The sequence below is a fragment of the Sinohyriopsis cumingii genome, chromosome 11 (assembly GCF_028554795.1).
Source record: "Sinohyriopsis cumingii isolate HCF-2022 chromosome 11, ASM2855479v2, whole genome shotgun sequence".
NCBI classification, from domain to species: domain Eukaryota; kingdom Metazoa; phylum Mollusca; class Bivalvia; order Unionida; family Unionidae; genus Sinohyriopsis; species Sinohyriopsis cumingii.
Genome location: NC_142971.1, coordinates 95,537,308 through 95,551,257, shown reverse-complemented (window position 1 = coordinate 95,551,257; position 13,950 = coordinate 95,537,308). Strand labels below are relative to the sequence as shown.

Here is a 13,950-nt window from a genome sequence, read left to right as displayed (position 1 = left end):
GGGTCTGTATAACTGATAACATTTTCCCCAGGGGTAGTGAAGCATCATAGCTCATAGTGATTTTGGCAGCAAACCGCAATATGCCTGTCCAGATGCATATAGGTGTACACACTAAAGAAACACTGACAGGTGCTATGTTCCACATTTATTGTGTCAGGTACTTAGGCAGTTGTTTCCATAACTAATAGCACATTCAGATTTAAAGTTCTAATGGGACCACTACCATGTTTTATAGCAAAAATGCATTCCATTTCAATGTTGATAACAACAAAAGGTGGCAATGGGATAGGAAAATAGTTTCTAGGGAGGTTCTACCTTACTGAAAAATGGTGCTGATCTCTGTCATGAAAACCTAAGCCATGTCTTTGAGGTGCCATATATCGGTGTGGTGATATGAACTAATCTTGGTCACTTATGGCAGTACACTGCACATGCCCTTATGAAAGCATGCTATTACCACCAGACTACTGGAGAGCTTCCAAGCTGATCCAACTCTAACACTTTGTTCCAGATACCAAGCTAGACCTGAAAAGATACAATATGTTTCACTTAATTCTAGAAAACAGTAAGATCTATGTAAATGAAGTTAAAATGTGTTAGATATGGTGATTTAAAATTAACATTAAGGTTGCAAGCATGGGGGAAAATATTAAACTTGACAGAGTGACACTCAGAAATGTGAAGCAATGGCCATGTATTAAAGTGTTAAATTCATCCTAAAAATATATGAGGTTTCTAGAAGCACATTTAGCCATTTACAAGTTAAATAACTAATCAGGTAGACTATATATCATAAAGTTTAAGGAAATGTTGGAGCGGTGAGGTTTGATCATTGGTGCAAACATTATTACATACCAGTATACAGGAAAGTCAAGTGACAATGTACTAAATTAGAATGTGTTACTATAAGCAATCTTATTCATGAGGGAAATAACAATTTTGGATATTGCAAGTGAATACAGCCAAATGTGGTCATACAAATCAACTATAAGTACCAATAAATCCTATATCATCAGCTAAATGTGAAATTCTGATCCCAAAACATGTAAACAAGGATGGAAATTTGCATATGTGGGACATATACAATGTACTTGTTAAAATCAAATGTGCAAACATAATTCAAATGATCTATTTGAACATTTATATGATATTTTTAAGAGTGTTGGTTACCAATTATTAAGCTCATTGATTGAATGGAATCAGATCTCAGCTGATGTTTCAATACCGCACTCTGTCAAAGTACTAAATTGAAATATGTTACCATACATAGGCATATTCATAATGAAAATAACATTTTGAGATATTTTGTGTCTTACAGATTCACTATAGGTACAATGTCAGTCTATATGATGTACTGAATGTGAACTTTTGATCCCAAACATTCTAAAATGGATGGATATTTGTACATGTGAGATATGTAACTATGTACAAAGTTAAATTCAAATAATTTGTCTGAATGCTTCTTATGTAATCTTTAGAGTGTCAGTTAACAAATAGTATTAGTAATTAATAATGCATAAAGCAAGATGGATCATTAGAATTCCCATAACATCATATAGGCCACAATGCCGCACTACACCAATCAATATCTTAACCTAACTGAACAATAAAATGGAATGCATTTTGTGTTCAAGTTACATCATTTTGCTTTTTTCTTACATCCAAGGGTAAATATACCTGGCGGAAGCATATTTTATCCCTTTGACCTGTATTTCATTCTCAGACAGTTTAAAATGATTTAGTAGAGAACTTGAGTAGGTTCTAGTATAAAGTTTTCATCGCTTTCCTCTCACTAAATAATTATAACTATGTTTATAAACAATTACTGAAGGCAATACAAGCAGATGTGTGTTACTCAGGAAGTGACCCCATCATAAACACATAAATTAACTGCTTGGACCCCTAATAAATAGTATGAATGGCCAATACAAATTATAATTTTGTCTTCATGTATTTTTAATGAAGGTCTCATTTTGACTACAAAGATATTTTCTCTGATAAAATGTGACAAAAATCCAACATTGGAGCTTTTATATGGTGTAGGAATATATACATGCTGATAACATTTAATATGATTCCCAAAAATATTATATATGTGCATTTTAGGGTTTTTTTAAATTACTTTTTATATTTTTTAAAAATTTTATTAAAATTTTTAAAATAAAAATTAATTTTTTACTTTTAATTTCATTCTTATATTTTAAAAGTCATAATACATGACATATTAAAATTTCATGTGTCTATCGTTAATAATAAAGATATTATACCAATTTAAACTTTGCTCCAATACTGCCCTGACAGGACACAATTAATTTTACTATATGTTCTCTACATTCGTTTGTCAGTACTGACCTTTCCACTGTGTGACAATCAATACAAATCATATGTTAATCTAAAATACCTTCAAAGATGACTTCACGGTGAAGTTCTTGTCAAAGGTTGACCTGCTCTTTTTTTAGATGATTGACTGTCAACATAACAGCATGTAAACAGAACACATATTTCACTTCTGGATCATCACCAAGGCCTTATTACTCGCTGTGCACTGTCGCCAAAATACATACAGACAACAACACCCTGAGCTCATATTATCAAGAATAAACAGTTACCTTTAAATCCCTACCAAAAATGCATAAATAAAACTCTTCTATCACCAACAAAATGAGAGAGGAAAAAATGTTCTAAAAATGGACTAGAACTAAATTCATGGGTACTGAACTGGAAGTATTAATTGTGATGTAATTCCACATGGTAAATAACACTTGAAAACATTTCAGAATAACCCAGGGACACTCATGTTGTTCTTGATGCAGATAAGAAAATTATCACAGTTCATTTAATTTTAGAAGTGGTAACCAAATGTAAGAGTAAGAGATCTAAATGCACTAAATGTTTCAAGCTGGTAATTCAAATGTTGTTATAAGGTATGAAAATGTATAAGCAGATACACAGACATGATAAATCTCAATTTTCTGGGAAATTTCCAAATTTTTATTTTTATTCCCAACATGGTATTTTTCTGATAAATTCCCTGTTTTTTTTTCAAGTACATAAAATGTCTGTTGTAAATAATCTTTTATATATATACATAAGTAAATTGTTACCATTCATTACAGCAACTTGATAAATTACCTGAACATGTTGTAATTATAAATAGTAGGTACCCTACTTAAGAAACTTGGGATTCGTACTGTTTATGTTTCAGGCAGTTACAAAAGACACAAACAGAAAGACAGACAAGAAACTGACTGACAGTTAAATGAAATACTTTTTAGCATACCAATAATTTATCTATGTTTACATTATAAGAAATTGTGGCTGTCACATAATGAAAGCCAATGTAGTGCTTGTTGTTACTGTACACACCAATTGGAAGGCCTCAAAGTTTTCCAACAAAATTCCAGCTCAGAAATACTTCATCATCATCAGTCTCATGACCTAGTGTGGTCGTTGAGGCACTGTGCTGCTGAACATTTGACCAGTTCCCTCCACTTGTCTCGATCATGTGCCAATACCTGTGTCTCCGCAAAACTTTTCCTGGTCCATTCTGTGATGTTGTCAGTCCACTTTTTTCTCTGTCTACCTCTCCTTCTGCCACCCTGGACGCTGCCCTGCAGGACTGTTGTGGATAGACTGTTGGCTCTAGTGACACGGCCATACCGTTTCAGCTTTCTCTTTTTGACGGTGGTGAGGAGGTCCTCATATTGGCCCACTTCGTGCCTGATGGTGTTATGCACTTCTTCATTTGTGATGTGGTCCATGTAAAAGATGCCAAGGATGGTTCTGTAGCATCTCATTTCAAGTGACTGGATTCTTCGTTGTAATTCTGCTGTCAGGGTCCATGCCTCACATGAGTACAAAAAGACTGAGATGACTAGAGCTCGCAATAGTCTGATTTTAGTTTTCAGACAGATATTCTTGTCTCTCCAGATGGGTCTTAGCTTTGACATAGCTGCCATTGTTTGTGCTGCTCTTGACAAAATTTCTGCTCTTGATCCCTCTTCAGTGATTATTGAACCAAGGTATTTGAACTGGCTCACTGTTTCCAATTCATGTCCTCTGACTTCAATCTTGGCTGAGATTTGTTTGCCACTATTTGTCATCAGTTTTGTCTTCTCAGCGCTTATCTCCATGTCAAATCTGGAATATGTTTCATCCAGGTTCCTCACTAAGGTGGCTAGCTCGTCTTCACTGCCTGCCAGTCCATCAATGTCGTCTGCAAAGCGGAGGTTGGTGATGTTACGCCCTCCAATGCTGACTGTCCCACAGTGGTTTTCTAGGGTTTCGCTCATGATGCGCTCTAAGTAGATGTTGAAAAGCGTGGCTGACAGGAGACAGCCTTGACGCACTCCCACTGTTGTCTGGAACCAGTCCCCCACAGCACCTTGGGCAATTACTGCACTGGTAGCCTTGGCGTACAGCTGCTTGATGGTATTGATTAACTTTTGACCCATGTTATACTTCTTCATTGTTACCCACAATGCCTCATGCCACACTCTGTCAAAAGCCTTTTTGAAATCGACGAACACATGATAGATGTCTTGTTGGTGTTGTGAGTACTTTTCACACAGAACCCTGAGATTGAATATTTGTTCTGTTGTGCTTCTTCCACTCCAGAACCCGGCCTGTTCTTCAGCGATTATTTCTTCTGCCTGTGGTTTCAGTCTGTTCAAGATGATCTTCAGCATTACCTTACTAGCATGGCTGATCAAACTGATAGTTCTGTAATTTTGCCATAGCTGGAGATTGCCTTTTTTTGGGAAGTGTTATAATCAGTGACTGGGTCCATTGTGTTGGCCATTCACCTGTCTGCCAGATCTTGTTGCAGATTTTTGTTAGTAGCTCTTTCACTGATTCTCCCCCATTCTTGATAAGTTCAGCTGGGATGTTGTCTACTCCAGTTGCCTTCCCATTCTTCAGTGCTCTTATTGCTGACTCCACCTCTTCTTTGAGAATGGGGAAGTCATCATCATTTGTGGAGTTTGGAACTTCAATCACCTCTGGGTCTCCTGTGGACTGATGGTTGTAGAGTTCTTTGCAATACTCAGTCCATCTTTCTGCAATGTCACTCGCTTCTGTGAGGCATTTTCCATTTTTGTCTTGAATGGTACTGACTCTTGGTTGTTTCTGTCTGGTGAGGTCTTTCACAATTTGGAATGCCTTTTTGCTGTTATTCTTTATCAGATTGTTCTCCATTTCTGTGCACTTTTGTCCAATCCAATTTTCTTTTGCTTTGCTCAAGTTTTTTCTGATATTCTTGTTTATTTCTCGGTACTTCAATGCCCCTGTTGTGTTTCTGGTGTTTTTTAGTACTCTTCGGGTATCACACAACTTCAGAATCTCTTCTGTAACCCAGGGTTTTTTCGTCGGTCAATGGAGGCCAATGATGTCCTTGGCAGTTGCTGTCATGACTGTGTTGAAGGTGTCTGTCATCTCATTGACATCACCATCCATCACAAGGAGTGGAACAAATTTTCCTCCAGTTGTGGCTTGGAATGACTTGCAGATGTTAGGGTCCTTCAGTTGTTCAAGGTTGAATTTGAGCCTGATGTTCTTTGGCTTGTTAATTTTCTTCAGCCTCACTCGGAAGTTCATAATCATGAGGTCGTGATCACTCCCAACATCAGCTCCTGGGAATGTCCTTGTTTTTGCTCTATTGATGCCAGATCGGTAATGGTTTTGAACCAGTATGTAGTCAATCTGGTTGTGATGGGTTCCATTTGGTGAGTGCCATGTCCAGCATTGTGAAGCTTTATGTTGTCCCAGGGTGTTGGCTAGTACCAAGTTGTTGTAGCTTGCGAACTCAAGCAGCCGTCTCCCTCTTTCATTGGTAAGCTCATTGCAAGAAGGTCCACAATGTACTCCCCAGTCTTTTAGAGCATCTTTGCCAACTTTGGCATTCCAGTCTCCTTGGACAATGAGGATATCTTTCTTACTGACCATGTTTAGAATACCCTGTAGTTTGTTGTAAAACTCCTCTATTTCTTCATCATCATGATCGGTAGTTGGAGCATAGACTTGGATAATTGTGATGTTAAAGGGAGATGCTTTCAATCGAATGGAAATGATTCTGCTAGATATGGGGCAGCATTCAAGCACAGATCCCTTGATGGCTTTGTTTACAAGGAAGCCTACTCCATTTATGGACTTGTCACACTCTCCACTATAGTATAATATATGTCCATCTTCAGTTTGGTGTTCTCCTAGGGATTTCCATCTAACTTCACAGAGTCCCAGAATGTGCCATGTGTAGTGTTCCAGCTCATGTGTCAACTCTTGGAGTCTTCCTATTTTTGCCAGAGTTCTAATGTTCCAGGTGGCGATGGCAATGTTGTCTCTTGCTCTGATTGTATGTATAGTACCAGTAGCACACTTGTCACCTCCGTCCTGGTGGACAACGGCAGGTGCGGTCCTTGTTGACCCGGGCGACAACCGATCTGGTATTGTAAGCTCAGATTTGTCCAGCATTATCAGTGTGTCTTGGGCAAAAGTCGTCTGGCGGAGCCCATCCCTCTCCAGACCAAGGAGTTGCCAGAATGGGATGTAGTACATCATCCAGCTGCCTTAGGGTCTCCACTCCGGATTTTCTTTTAGGGTTTACTCCCTTAGCCTTTGGCTAACCAAAGCCGACCTGCAAGAAATACTTACATGGAGTTAAACATGAAAAAGAAGAGATTGCCAGTATAAAAGACAAAACAGGACCATATCAAAAACATTGTGATACCTTTATGGAGTTACATGCATAAGTAAAAGAAGATAGTCCAGTGATTTCATAGTAGATAAAAGAAACTTGGAAACATTTTGGCCAAGAATATGTAATCTCAGTGGAGTCAGCTTTATTAAATGCATGAAATGTGTTTATAAACATGTGATAAAATCTATTATTATAAAAAAGAATCAGCTAGGTAAGTTTGAATGGGTGAAATACCTGCATATTCCTTTCTAGATCTGACTGATTTTGAGGTCCCATAATCCTGTTCACAATTTTTCAAAAAAGATGTAACCTTAAACAATGTGGAGGATAAAAAGAATAACATAATTTTTGAGTTACTGTATTGTCTAAAGCATACAGTTTGAAGATCCACAATGGTCCCTTGTCCTATGGCTACTATGTGTACTTGCTTGTAAGTTGAGTCAAACTACAAACAACAAATATCCAGAGTTGCCATAGCATAATGCACCTACTGATCAGGGTCTATGCTATTTGTTGATTGTTCCTAACAATCTGCACAGACCCAGATCTACCTGCACAATGTGACATGGGTATGTGCAGTTTATTGTTGGACTCGTCTTATAAGCGAGTATGTATGGTATGTTCAGTAGTTTATTTCAAGTACTATGTATACTGGATAAGGCAAATCAACACAAGGTAATTAACTACCAGCTCTGTACTCACACACCTGTCTGAGCACAAGTTAACTTGGACACAAAATCAGGTATTTAAAAGAGTATTTAAACTCTCTCAGAATCATTGGTATTTCATTTTGATTTAGATAATAAACAATGAGAAAATGTTTGTGATACTAACTTCATTTCGAGAATCTCTTCAATTTGAGCAAACCTATTCACAATCTTTTAGTATGTGTGTTTTTTGTTATTGGTTTTTTGGTTTTTGGTTTTTTGGTTGTTTTTTAAGATCAGAGGAGAAAAGTAGAGGAGAGTTGTTGTACTATCCCCAGTGTTGGCATGGGCTACAGCATCCAGTGTTGGCGTGGGCTAAAGAACCCCCCAAAAAATATAATATTTACAGCCTTTCATAGGGACAGTACAGATATTATTACATCAGAATCAGAGCTGGGTGGAATAAGATTTTGTAAATGAAGAACTTGACTGTACAATAATGTTGCATCTCACTTTCAAGATTTTACAGTCCATGCTTCATAATTTACTGCATCATTTTTTTCTTCTTTTTAACGCCTTGCAAATGAGCACTACAGTTTTTACTGTAAGAAGGAAATTATTTTACTTTCTACTCTTTACATTAATGTTTCAGTTTTGTAAGAGAAGGCATTGATGTAATGGTATTAGAACAATTTGCTAAAATATTATACGTTTTGTAATGGACATGTAAGGAAATTTGATTGAATTGTTATCAAGATTAAGAACAAGTTTTCAAATCGGTTGATTGAAGGAACACCTTGAGTTGAAAAAAATTCCATACTGAGTATCCATTTCTAATTTCCTGGTGGAAGGGTCAAGCAGCTGCTGAAATCCACCTGGAACATCCTGATTTTCTTTATTTAGGTGTAGACACCACATATGCCTGATTTCTTTTTATTCTGCTTTATGGATTAAATCAGTGGCAATAAGCAGAGCTAGCATTTTCTTTATTCAGTGTGACCATATGGGGAAGAATTGGACCAAAAGAGGAGTTCCAAACATAGGCAAATTGAGCTAATTCATCTTGTATGTACAGTGGTGTTCACTTAATATCTTGAGCTTCAACCCTTCGAAATTAAATGAAAATAAGTTTGAAAAGTGCATTGTGGGTTTTGCATTGAATATGGTAGGACTCTGCAGTCTACACTGCCATTTCAACAGCCTGTGTTGGGTCAAGGGATGAGTGAATCATTAGATTTACTTATTATACTGGCACATGTCACACAGAAGACAGAAAATTCAGGTCAAGCTTAGACTTCCTGAACAAAGGATAGATTTATAAACCAGCTACATTGTTGCCAGTCACTTTAGCAGGAGTGACAGCTGTTAACAGGTCCAAGTGTCTACACACCTATATATGTGACTGTCAGCAATAAGTAACCTTGAGACCACTAATAAAGACACTTGATCTCCCTATCTCTACTAGACCTAAATGTGAAGTGTCTGTGAACTGTATATATTTACTTATAAGTCAAGTCCAACTGCAAAAATGTTTACATAATGTACCAGCAGATTTGGGTCTATGTTGTTTATTCTGATAATTACACCTAATAAATTGCATATACCGAGATCTTCTAGTGCATTATGTGTAGCACATCTGGGTCTGTGCAGTTTGCATTGGACTGACCTTATTAGGGAGTATATACGGTACACAAAAAGTGAAGTGGCTCACTTGTAACATAGCTGGTAGGAGGAGGATCTGCAATGAGATATTGACAACATTAAATATTGTCTTCCTTTATCATACATTCATATGAAAATTACTTGCATGGGATATAAGTTGGAGGAAGTATCATAAACTTTATTTGGAAATTGTTTTGACAATGTAAGTGACCATAAGTAAATCTAATGTAATTTATAACACCATATTTGTAATTGCTGTCACTTTTTGAACATGTAAAGATTGGTAGATGAAAGGTAATGCATATAGTTGTATAGTAACTAGCCACTTAAACTGTTATCCTAAACATTAGTACCAATAGCACATAAAAATAAGTACTTAATTAATCAAATTTGTTTGCATAGTATATACAATGTTTTTAACTTTTGTTTGTGGGAACATTTTATGGTTTAATTTTGTTATATGTACTATATAATGGTGTATTTTTATTCATGTTTCATCACTTTTTAAAATAAGATTCTATTGGAAGCATGGAACAAATCTGATCTAGACTTTAGGGTGTAGGAAGATGTTGTTATGCCAAAGAGAGATGATATATATCATATAATTACTTTTGTGATTATGTGACTTGTATAGTTTAAATATTGGATAAATTATAAGAGCATATTCAATTTTATATTGAATATATTAATTACCGAGCATAATTATGGTATGCAAGCAATTAAAGCATAATTATGATTAGGCCAATAAATCAGCTTCTCTCCCATAATGATATTGATCTTCGGTTTATGGGCTAATATTGGCTATTCATTAAAAGCTGCAAAAATCTGTAGCCAATTTTGTCTGCACATATAGGTGTACATTTTATACACTTACCGGTGTTTTTCACAGCTCCTCTCAGCTACCATCAACTGAAGGGTTCTTTTGGTGACATGTGCATTATATTTCCAGAGCAAATCCATCAGCATCAACACAGATTTGGGGGATTGATTTATTGGACTAAATTATGATATATGTGTGCTTAAAAATAAATATGGCATATATTAAAAATGCTATTGATTTCAAGTGCTCACCTTACTATCTCACGAATTCATGTCAATACTTTCAGAATTAACTGAGAAATAATTTTCTTTTAGCAGTGATGGCTTCATTTAGGTCCACAACTGTATGGCCATATTATTAAAAATCAAATTTTCTCTTGTTGGAACCAAAAGTTCTGTTTTACTACTGATTATTCAATAAAATGCACATCATCTGGATGTCATAATTTTAGACTCTTTATGTTTGAAAGGGCATATAGTGCTCCTCTTTCTATCCATCCCTATACATCACAAATTAAGTTGTACACGTGGGTCAGTTTATTTTGTGTGTGGATGGCTCTTCATGAATGCAAAATTTAAGGTAATTTAATTTGCGTTCATCCCTTGACCACTCTTGTTTTCTGCAACAGTATACATATTTTTATTCTTGGACTCATTAAACCTGGGCAGTAGGATGTCTCAATAGTACAACAATGTCATCACTCTTTCCATATTTCCTGCTTCAATGACTTTCCTTTATACTGTTGATGCTAAAAATAATTAAACTAAAATGATACTATGCATCTGTATTCAAAAGATCACTGTGACCTACATTTCAGATTTACTGGTGTTGGTTAACTTATTTGCATTATGCTCATGATCACATAGTTTTTTGCGTGCATAATTACATACAAAATCCACCATGGACAAAAATGCACACCTCCCCCAAGCGTAATGAAAGATAGGACAAAATCCTCTACCCCATTTTAAGTTTATCCCTTTCTAAGCCATCACAAATATGCATCTGTATTTGTCTGCTTTGGCCTTTTGAAGTTTTTTGTCAGCTTCCCTTGAGTAGATAAAAGATATATAGTGTGCATGCATGATGTCAGACCCAACAGACAAGAAGATTAAGATGCCTAATGATAATTTTGACCTGAAGACTAATTGCACGTACATGTGCTTTGTCATCTCACTTTCATAAGCATTGCACCAAACACTTTCAATTCATCACATCAAATCAGGGAAATGCTGGTACCATATTTTTTGTAAGTCTTTGGTATGATTTGGATGGGGTTTGATCCCACAACCTCCCACATCCAAGGCAGATAGTCAAAACACTTAGGCCACCAAAGTGGTCAGGGCATTCATGCTGTGTATGTTAAAGTCATGTAACTTGATAATTGGGTGCATCAATGTTAGTACAACATCCTTACATCTAAAGATGGCCATTGTGACCTACATTTATGGTTTACTTACATAAGTATTTGTGTTTAGCTCATGATCATAGATTTTTATGTGCTATATGCATCATAATCTTCACAGATTCCATTTCTAACTAGCGCCTCTACATGTAATAGATTGTTCTTTCTTATTGTTTTATATCTTTATGCCTGTCCCAGGGACCAACATTATGTTGTTAAGATCTCATTAGTCTGGATTTATTTTCAGTATGATAATTAATGTCTGCATTGGCTACTAGAGGTCTCTGAAAAGCTTCTTTGAGGCAAGCTATGTAATTGTTAATTTTTATTTTCTTGTGAAGAAGTTGGTAGGTTGACTATTTGGAAATTTTGATGGTAGATTGATGTTATTTTAAAGGGAGTTAATTCAGAAACTTAGAATTGTTTTCTCTTAGCATGCCTGCTAGTTCACCACCAGTCTCATACAGAAATGGTAATTGGTTGTTGTTAAGCATAGTATAAAACCTTATTTTATCGTGTGAGTAAGCCCTGCTCTTCCATTACTAAAGGATTTGTAAATCTACCTTTATATTTGCCTATCTTCAAGTTTCCAGCAAAATATATCACTAGAAAACCTGCACAATACTATTTTCATAATCCTTTAACTCATCCTGAATGAAAGTTATAAGCAAATGATATAGCCCTGATTCCTTTCATGCATTATCTGTTTGACACCACTTTTAATTTCCTCCCAAGATCCACTATTGCAAATTTATAAAATTTAACGTACCAGTAAGTTCTTTCTAAGACATTAACTGTATCAAAGACCTTTTTTTACCTGTTCAGTGCACATTTCATTGATTTTCTAAAAAAATATTTTTATTTTAGTATTCTGTATTATGAATTCTTTTCCAAAGCATTGGATCAAACTAGGTGTCCCCAATGGCTTCCACATGCTTGAAATTTACACTTGAACTTGATTTGACACTTACCTATGAGGCAAATCAAATTTAGTAATTTCTGGTTTACAGTTCACAACAGTACAGCAAAAACCTTTTTGTCTCACAAAATGAATTATCTTTCATTTGGGGTGTTCATTTATCTTACTTCATTCTCTTGTCCCTAATACTACATTCCTCTACAGCTCCTAAGGTAGTTACATGCTCAGAGTTAGTGTCTGTTTTGCAATACCATTGTTAGTTACACCTTGATGGGTATATGTAGTTTCATAGCTAGTTATACCTTGATTAGTATATGCAGTTTCATACCTAGTTACACCTTGATTAGTATATGCAGTTTCATAGCTAGTTATACCTTGATTGGTATATGCAGTTTCATAGCTAGTTACACTTTAAATGGTATATGCAGTTTCATAGCTAGTTACACCTTGATTGGTATATGCAGTTTCATACCTAGTTACACCTTGATCGGTATATGCAGTTTCATACCTAGTTACACCTTGATTAGTATATGCAGTTTCATAGCTAGTTACACCTTGTTTGGTATATGCAGTTTCATAGCTAGTTACACCTTGTTTGGTATATGCAGTTTCATAGCTAGTTAAACCTTGATTAGTATATGCAGTTTCATAGCTAGTTAAACCTTGATTAGTATATGCAGTTTCATAGCTAGTTACACCTTGATTAGTATATGCAGTTTCATAGCTAGTTACACCTTGATTGGTATATGCAGTTTCATAGCAAGTTACACCTTGATCGGTATATGCAGTTTCATAGCAAGTTACACCTTGATCGGTATATGCAGTTTCATAGCTAGTTATACCTTGATTGGTATATGCAGTTTCATAGCTAGTTACACCTTGATTGGTATATGCAGTTTCATAGCTAGTTACACCTTGATCGGTATATGCAGTTTCATAGCTAGTTACACCTTGATCGGTATATGCAGTTTCATACCTAGTTACACCTTGATTGGTATATGCAGTTTCATAGCTAGTTATACCTTGATTAGTATATGTAGTTTCATAGCTAGTTACACCTTGATCGGTATATGCAGTTTCATACCTAGTTACACCTTGATCGGTATATGCAGTTTCATAGCTAGTTACACCTTGATCGGTAAATGCAGTTTCATAGCTAGTTACACCTTGATCGGTAAATGCAGTTTCATAGCTAGTTACACCTTGATCGGTAAATGCAGTTTCAAAGCTAGTTATACCTTGATTAGTATATGCAGTTTCATACCTAGTTATACCTCGATCAGTATATGCAGTTTCATACCTAGTTATACCTCGATCAGTATATGCGGTTTCATACCTAGTTATACCTCGATCAGTATATGCAGTTTCATAGCTAGTTACACCTTGATCGGTAAATGCAGTTTCAAAGCTAGTTATACCTTGATTAGTATATGCAGTTTCATACCTAGTTATACCTCGATCAGTATATGCAGTTTCATACCTAGTTATACCTCGATCAGTATATGCAGTTTCATACCTAGTTATACCTCGATCAGTATATGCAGTTTCATAGCTAGTTATACCTTGATCGGTAAATGCAGTTTCAAAGCTAGTTATACCTTGATTAGTATATGCAGTTTCATACCTAGTTATACCTCGATCAGTATATTTGGTTTCATACCTAGTTATACCTCGATCAGTATATGCGGTTTCATAGCTAGAGTTGCACTTGTGCAGATTGATAACCATTTGCACCATATTCTACTTGTGTATATTTCTTGACCTTTTTGTAACTTGCATTTTTGGTGTATATTTACAAACTAGTCC

General features: G+C 35.8%; 2 protein-coding genes across 4 annotated transcripts in view; one reads left to right on the top strand and one right to left on the bottom strand.

Moving 5' to 3' along the window:
- LOC149789048 (uncharacterized) overlaps positions 1–13,950 on the top strand; it is a 235,513-nt gene that overhangs the window by 88,213 nt on the left and 133,350 nt on the right. The window lies entirely within an intron of this gene.
- LOC149789050 (protein CFDP2-like) overlaps positions 5,371–13,950 on the bottom strand; it is a 65,598-nt gene continuing 57,018 nt past the window's right edge. Inside the window, exon 2 of the mRNA XM_089975236.1 lies at positions 5,371–6,631. Within this exon, the coding sequence (XP_089831362.1) occupies positions 5,371–6,555 (1,185 nt within the window). The 5' untranslated portion in view covers positions 6,556–6,631. The remainder of the gene's footprint in view (positions 6,632–13,950) is intronic.